The following is a 7,500-nucleotide window of genomic DNA, read 5'->3' as shown; positions in this document are numbered from 1 at the left end:
ACTTTGCTAAGGTGTATGTAAACTTCTGACTTCAACTGTACGTTATATACGTTATCGATGACATCTAACACTGCGTATGTGTGCGTGTGTTATTTGCGTGTGTGCGTTACATCTGTGTGTGTGCTTGTGTGCATGTGTGTGTGCTTTGCAGGTGCACTTTAACACAAGGTTTGTAATGAAGACTCTGATGACCATCTGTCCAGGCACTGTTCTCCTGGTCTTCAGCATCTCACTGTGGATCATCGCTGCCTGGACCGTACGAGTGTGTGAGAGGTAGGTGTGAGAGAGGAGTAGTGGAGTTTTCTCTCTCTCTCTCTCTCTCTCTCTCTCTCGCTCTTGCTCTCGCTCTCGCTCTCGCTCTCGCTCTCGCTCTCCCTCTATCTCTCCCCAGGTATCATGATGCCCAGGATATGACCAGTAACTTCCTGTCTCTCTCTCCCTATGTATCATGATGCCCAGGATATGACCAGTAACTTCCTGTCTCTCTCTCCCTAGGTATCATGATGCCCGTAATGTGACCAGTAACTTCCTGTCTCTCTCTCCCTAGGTATCATGATGCCCGGGATGTGACCAGTAACTTCCTGTTTCTCTCTCCCTAGGTATCATGATGCCCAGGATGTGACCAGTAACTTCCTGTCTCTCTCTCCCCAGGTATCATGATGCCCAGGATGTGACCAGTAACTTCCTGTCTCTCTCTCCCCAGGTATCATGATGCCCAGGATGTGACCAGTAACTTCCTGTCTCTCTCTCCCCAGGTATCATGATGCCCAGGATGTGACCAGTAACTTCCTGTCTCTCTCTCCCCGGGTATCATGATGCCCAGGATGTGACCAGTAACTTCCTGTCTCTCTCTCCCCAGGTATCATGATGCCCAGGATGTGACCAGTAACTTCCTGGGGGCGATGTGGCTCATCTCTATCACCTTCCTGTCTATTGGCTACGGAGACATGGTGCCTCACACGTACTGTGGCAAAGGAGTCTGTTTACTAACCGGCATCATGGTACCACCATGTTTATGGTTGTGTGTGTGTGTTGTGTGTGTGTATCAATGTCACTCCTTTCTCTTTCTTTCTGAGATTCTTTCTTCTTGTCCACCTCCCTCCCTCTCTTTCTCTCTGTCCTCCTATCTCCTGTCCTCTATCTCTCTGTCCTCCTATCTCCTGTCCTCTTTCTCTGTCCTCATATCTCCTGTCCTCTATCGCTCTGTCCTCCTATCTCCTGTCCTCTTTCTCTCTGTCCTCCTATCTCCTTTCCTCTATCACTCTGTCCTCCTATCTCCTGTCCTCTATCGCTCTGTCCTCCTATCTCCTGTCCTCTCTCTCTGTCCTCCTATCTTCTGTCCTCTCTCTCTGTCCTCCTATCTCCTGTCCTCTCTTTATCTCTGTCCTACTCCCTCCCTCTCTCTCTGTCCTCATATCTCCTGTCCTCTCTCTCTGTCCTCATATCTCCTGTCCTCTCTCGGTCACTAGGTCCAGGATTAGGGGGCATTCTGTCATTTGTGTCGTCTGTTTATCCCCCTGCATTAGCGCTCTGAGTCTAATGGACTGTGTGTGTGTGTCTGCTCTCAACAGCGAAATGAAGGCCCCAACTCTCTCTGTCCTCATATCTCCTGTCCTCTCTCTCTGTCCTCATATCTCCTGTCCTCCCTCTGTCTCTGTCCTCTCTCTCTGTCCTCATATCTCCTGTCCTCTCTCTCTGTCCTCATATCTCCTGTCCTCGCTCTCTGTCCTCATATCTCCTGTCCTCCCTCTGTCTCTGTCCTCTCTCTCTGTCCTCATATATCCTGTCCTCTCTCTCTGTCCTCATATATCCTGTCCTCTCTCTCTGTCCTGATATCTCCTGTCCTCCCTCTGTCTCTGTCCTCTCTCTCTGTCCTCATATCTCCTGTCCTCTCTCTCTGTCCTCATATCTCCTGTCCTCTCTCTGTCCTCATAGCTCCTGTCCTCTCTCTCTGTCCTCATATCTCCTGTCCTCTCTCGGTCACTAGGTCCAGGATTAGGGGGCATTCTGTCATTTGTGTCGTCTGTTTATCCCCCTGCATTAGCGCTCTGAGTCTAATGGACTGTGTGTGTGTGTCTATATTGCCAAAGCAACAATGTATACAATATACATTGTAACAAAATTGTAAATGATAGCAAATAATAATATAAAATGGTAGTAAATAATAATACAAAAATAAATACAATAAAATGGTAACAGTCTACAGTAAACATTAATAATTATAGTAATAACAATAATAGTAATAATAAGTAAGTTACTGTTTACTATGCAGATGTTATTATTCAGTGTCCCTCAGGCTATGGCAGGAAAATAAATATTTGGCTGCAAGAGGAGCCATTGCTCCTTCGCCCATGAGTATTCTTAGTTTTTCCTCTGGGTTCAATTTGTAAAAATGTGGAATATATGTAGTCATTTCTGTGAATAATGAATCTCTTTGTGAGGAATATTTATCACAGTAAAGGAGAAAGTGCATCTCTGTCTCTACCTCCCCTGTCATGCAGTGACCACATACACGCTCCTCTTTGGGTAGCCATGTCTTTTTATGTCTGCCGGTTTCTATTGCCAATCGGTGGTCACTCAGCCTGTACTTGGTAAGGATCTGTCTCTGCTTCGTATCTCTGACAGAGTAGAGATAATCAGCCAATTCATATTCTCTGTTTAGGGTCAGATAGCAATTTAGTCGGCTTTGGGATTTTGTTTCATTTTTCCAGTATTGTAAGTATGATTCCTTTGATTGGTTCATGATTTTGTTTATTGGAATTCTTTCTTTTGAAGCAGTTCTGGTGTCAGCTTGATTGGTGAGGTCCAACACCAGCTGACTGAGAGGGCTCGTTTCTGGGCTCAGCTCTTGGGCTTGAAGTGCTTTAAATTGCAGACTCGAATTTGGACTTGAATTTAGATGTAGCCAAAATTTTAATGATCTTTTCTGTATTTTCATTATTACTGGAAAACGGCCCAATTCTGCCCTACATGCATTAGTTGGTGTATTTCTCTGGACTTGTAGAATTTTCCGACAGAATTCTGCATGTAGGGTTTCAATTGGATGTTTGTCCCACATTTTAAAATCCAGTTTATTGAGTGGCCCCCAAACCTCACTTCCATAAAGTGCTATTGGTAGGATTACACTGTCAAATATTTTAGTCCAAATTCTAATTGGGATGTTGATTTTGAATAATTTCATTTTTATTGCATACATTGCTCTGCGGGCTTTTTCTTTGAGTGCATTCACTGCCATATTAAAGTTTCCCGATGCAGATATGGTCAGACCAAGGTAGGTGTAATTTTTTGTGTGTTCAATTAAGGTGTTGTTCAGGGTGAATTTACATTTTTGTTTCTGACATCTGGGTTTTTTTTGGAAAATCATGATTTTAGTTTTTTGGAAATTTACTGCCAGGGCCCAATTATGGCAATATTGCTCCAGAATATTAATGTTTTGTTGAAGACCTTCTTTGGTTGGTGATAGAAGTACCAAGTCATCAGCATATAGCAGGTATTTCACCTCTGTGTCAAATAGTGTGAGTCCTGGGGCTGGAGATTGGTCCAACATGTCTGCTAATTCATTGATATAAATGTTGAAAAGATTTGGACTCAAATTGCAGCCTTGTCTCACACCTCGACATTGTGAAAAAAATTCTGTTCTTTGGTTTTTGATTTTTATTGCACACTTATTTTCTGTGTACATACATTTTATTAAGTCATACACCTTACCACCAAGCCCACTTTGTAGAATTTTGTAGAATAGCCCTTCGTGCCAAATCGAATCAAATGCTTTTTTAAAGTCAATAAAGCAAGCAAAGATTTTGCCCTCTTTTTTTTGGTGGACGTGTTTATTAATTAGTGTGTGTAAGGTGTATATATGGTCAGTAGTGCGATGGTTAGGAAGAAAGCCAATTTGACATTTACTTATTACATTTTTTTCTTGAAGAAAGGTTTGAATTCTTGAATTCAAAATGCTACAGAAAATCTTTCCCAAGTTACTGTTGACGCAAATTCCCCTGTAATTATTGGGGTCTGATTTGTCTCCACTTTTGTGGATAGGGGAGATGAGCCCCTGGTTCCAGACATCAGGGAAGCAGCCAGAAGTTAAAACCATGTTGAACAATTTAAGCACAGCATTTTGCAACTCAGGTGTGCTGTTTTTCAGCATTTCATTTCTGATGTTGTCTACACCACAAGCCTTTTTTGATTTAATAGATTTTAGCTTTTCATTTAGTTCTTGTTGGGTTATTGGGTAATCTAATGGATTTTGGTTGTTTTTAATGACTGATTCCAGGATGTTCAATTTTTCTTTAATTTCTAATTGGTTCTGGTTTAAGTCTTTTTGTGGGATGTTTTTGTATAGATTATCAAAGTAAGTTTTCCAAATTCCTACATCTTGTATGGCTAATTCTTGTGGCTTTGATGTGCTTAAATTGTTCCACATGTCCCAGAACTGATTTTGGTCAATTGCGTTTTCAATTTCATCAAGTGTCTTGTTGGTATAATTCAGTCCTGCTTATGCCAAATGATGATTCCACCTGAGTCTCGGCCCCGTTTAACATTTTTATGTTTGATTGATGGTAGTAAACTTTCTCTATAGCCTGAGGGACACTGAGTATCTATGTCTCCACGACACCATGTTTCCAGTAGGATTATGATGTCCTGTCCCTTGATGTTTTTAATCAATTCTGGATTAGTTGTTTTATAACCAAAATGTGAAGAGTATAGGCCCTGGATATTCCAAGAGCTGATAGTTAATGATCTCATTTATAATAAGTGATATTCACTGGTTTGAGTAAAGTACATCGAAAAAAAAAAAAAAAAAAAATACTATATATATATACATATATATATATATATACATACACATACATATACATACACATATACATACATATATACATACACATACATATATATATATATATATATATATATATACATACACATACACATACATATATATATGTACATACATACATACATACATACATATACACACATACATACATACACACACACACACACACACACACACACACACACACACACACACACACACACACACACACACACACACACACACACACACACACACACATACATACATACATACACATATACATACATATATACATACACATACATATATATATATATATATATATATATATATACATACACATACACATACATATATATATATACACACATATACATGCACATACACATATACACACATACATACATACACACACACACACACACACACACCATTACATATAATAATTATTATAATACCGGTGTCAATACATTTAGGAATATTTGTAAACAAATTAATAAGAATGGAATAAGATTGCACTGTACTTATTTTATGTGCAATCTGCAACCCTGTGTGTTTGTGTGTGTGTGTGTGTGCGTGTGCGTGCCCGTGTGTGAATTAAAGGGACTGTCTAGCTCAGTAGTCTGCATATTAGTTGCAGTAGTTGGCGCACCTCTCCTATCTCTGATTGTTCTAGGGGTCTTCTGCCAGAGGTTACCTCAGCATATGTAGGCTGACGATCTAATTGATACATGGTGTGGACTGCATCATGTGGTCTACTTCCCTGAAGGGCAGTGTTCTGACCGACCCTGGAGTAGTGGTCAGAGCTGTGTTGTGATGGGCTGGGTCTAGTAGAGCTGTGTTGTGATGGGACAGGTCTAGTAGAGCTGTGTTGTGATGGGCCGGGTCTAGTAGAGCTGTGTTGTGATGGGCCGGGTCTAGTAGAGCTGTGTTGTGATGGGCCGGGTCTAGTAGAGCTGTGTTGTGATGGGCCGGGTCTAGTAGAGCTGTGTTGTGATGGGCCGGGTCTAGTAGAGCTGTGTTGTGAAGGGCCGGGTCTAGTAGAGCTTTGTTGTGATGGGCCAGGTCTAGTAGAGCTGTGTTGTGATGGGCCAGGTCTAGTAGAGCTGTGTTGGGATGGGCTGGGTCTAGTAGAGCTGTGTTGTGAAGGGCCGGGTCTAGTAGAGCTGTGTTGTGATGGGCCAGGTCTAGTAGAGCTGTGCTGTGTTGGGCCTGGTCTAGTAGAGCTGTGCTGTAATAAGTCATGTCTGGCTCTTTTCTCCTCGGGATGGTGGAGGTACTGTTGTTTCAGAAGGTGGGGCGGGGGACCTTTGTTGCTGGGGTGATGGGTGTGTGGGTCCCTGCCAAGTGTTGCATCTTTTAGGTCCTTGGCAAAGGTTCTGATACTGTCCTGATCAAGATGTATATTATCATATAAGTGTTGACATGTCAGAGTGGGGTGGTGAGCCGTTCTGACGTTGAGCAGTGAGGCACAGTCCACAGTGATCTGTTGATTTATTTTGTCGATCAACTTTTCTGGGAAGTCTTTTCTTGGTAGGAGGGTGGACACAACTATATTGGTTGTTGGGAACATAGCCTGTGCCCGTTCTGCCACTCTTCTCACTGCCCCAGATACATTTTCACCTTTGGCATGAAGGTCGTTTGTGCCAGTGTGGATGATGATGTTGTCAGGGGTGTCAATCCTGGTCTGACTGAGTAGCTGCATTGCACTCTCAGTTGTAGGACACCAGAACTTATACACCTGGTGTCTAGGGAATAATCTTTCCTGGACTAAGAACTTCCCATTTGAATCAATTAGAATTGCAGTTGTGGGTGATTGTCTGGGTGGAGCAGACTGGGAGGCTGGTATTCTGACCTGGGCTGGAGCAGACTGGGAGGCTGGTAGGTTAACCTGGGCTGGAGCAGACTGGGAGGCTGGTATTCTGACCTGGGCTGGAGCAGACTGGGAGGCTGGTAGGTTGACCTGGGCTGGAGCAGACTGGGAGGCTGGTAGGTTAACCTGGGCTGGAGCAGACTGGGAGGCTGGTATTCTGACCTGGGCTGGAGCAGACTGGGAGGCTGGTAGGTTGACCTGGGCTGGAGCAGACTGAGAGGCTGGTAGGTTGACCTGGGCTGGAGCAGACTGGTAGGCTGGTGTAGTGTCATCCGGCTGTGTAGTGGAGGCCATGCTGGTCTCAGGTTCTGCTTGTGTTGTACCAAGCTGGTGGACATGTTCTCTAGATGCAGAGGACACAATGACTCTCTGCCGGTTGAGGGTGTCAATGTACCTCTCTTTTTGTTCGAGCTCCTTTCTTGTTGTGCTCAGCTTGTCCATTCTGCTTTCTAATTTAGCTATGGATGCTCTGCTCTCCTCCCTGAACTGTTTCATCTCTTCTTTGAGTTTCTGGACAGTGTCCTCCTCTTGAAGCTTGTTCTCTCTGAGTTCTATGACCTCTGCTTCGACTAGAGAGAGGGTGTTGTGGAAACGTTGCATAGCAGGTGTTCTTATTGAAATTGTCATGTCCTTGACTCTGTCTGCTGCAGGTGAGGTAGGTAAAGGGACGTTGAGGGCTTCCTGCTGGGTCACAGAGACCATTGTGGTCTGCTTTTCTCCATCTCCCTCCTTGACTTCTTCCTCATTTTCTGAGATGATGTCAGCGTCTTCTTTTAGGGTAGCAAACCTATTCTCAAAAGCCTGG

At 43.3% G+C, this 7,500-nt stretch overlaps 1 protein-coding gene across 1 annotated transcript in view; it reads left to right on the top strand.

Annotated features, from left to right (window-relative positions):
- The window catches only part of LOC139400124 (small conductance calcium-activated potassium channel protein 3-like), a gene marked incomplete at both ends in the record, with an annotated part of 8,037 nt that extends 6,948 nt beyond the window's left edge, over positions 1-1,089 (top strand). The window contains 2 exons of the mRNA XM_071145152.1: positions 152-273; positions 860-1,089. Coding sequence (XP_071001253.1) covers positions 152-273; positions 860-1,089 — 352 coding nt within the window. The remainder of the gene's footprint in view (positions 1-151; positions 274-859) is intronic.
- Between the last annotated feature and the right edge of the window lie 6,411 nt (positions 1,090-7,500).

Source organism: Oncorhynchus clarkii, unplaced genomic scaffold, assembly GCF_045791955.1.
Source record: "Oncorhynchus clarkii lewisi isolate Uvic-CL-2024 unplaced genomic scaffold, UVic_Ocla_1.0 unplaced_contig_3093_pilon_pilon, whole genome shotgun sequence".
In the NCBI taxonomy this organism is placed as follows: Eukaryota; Metazoa; Chordata; class Actinopteri; order Salmoniformes; family Salmonidae; genus Oncorhynchus; species Oncorhynchus clarkii.
Note: the sequence above shows the minus strand (reverse complement) of the source record. Positions and strands in the feature narration are given on the sequence as shown.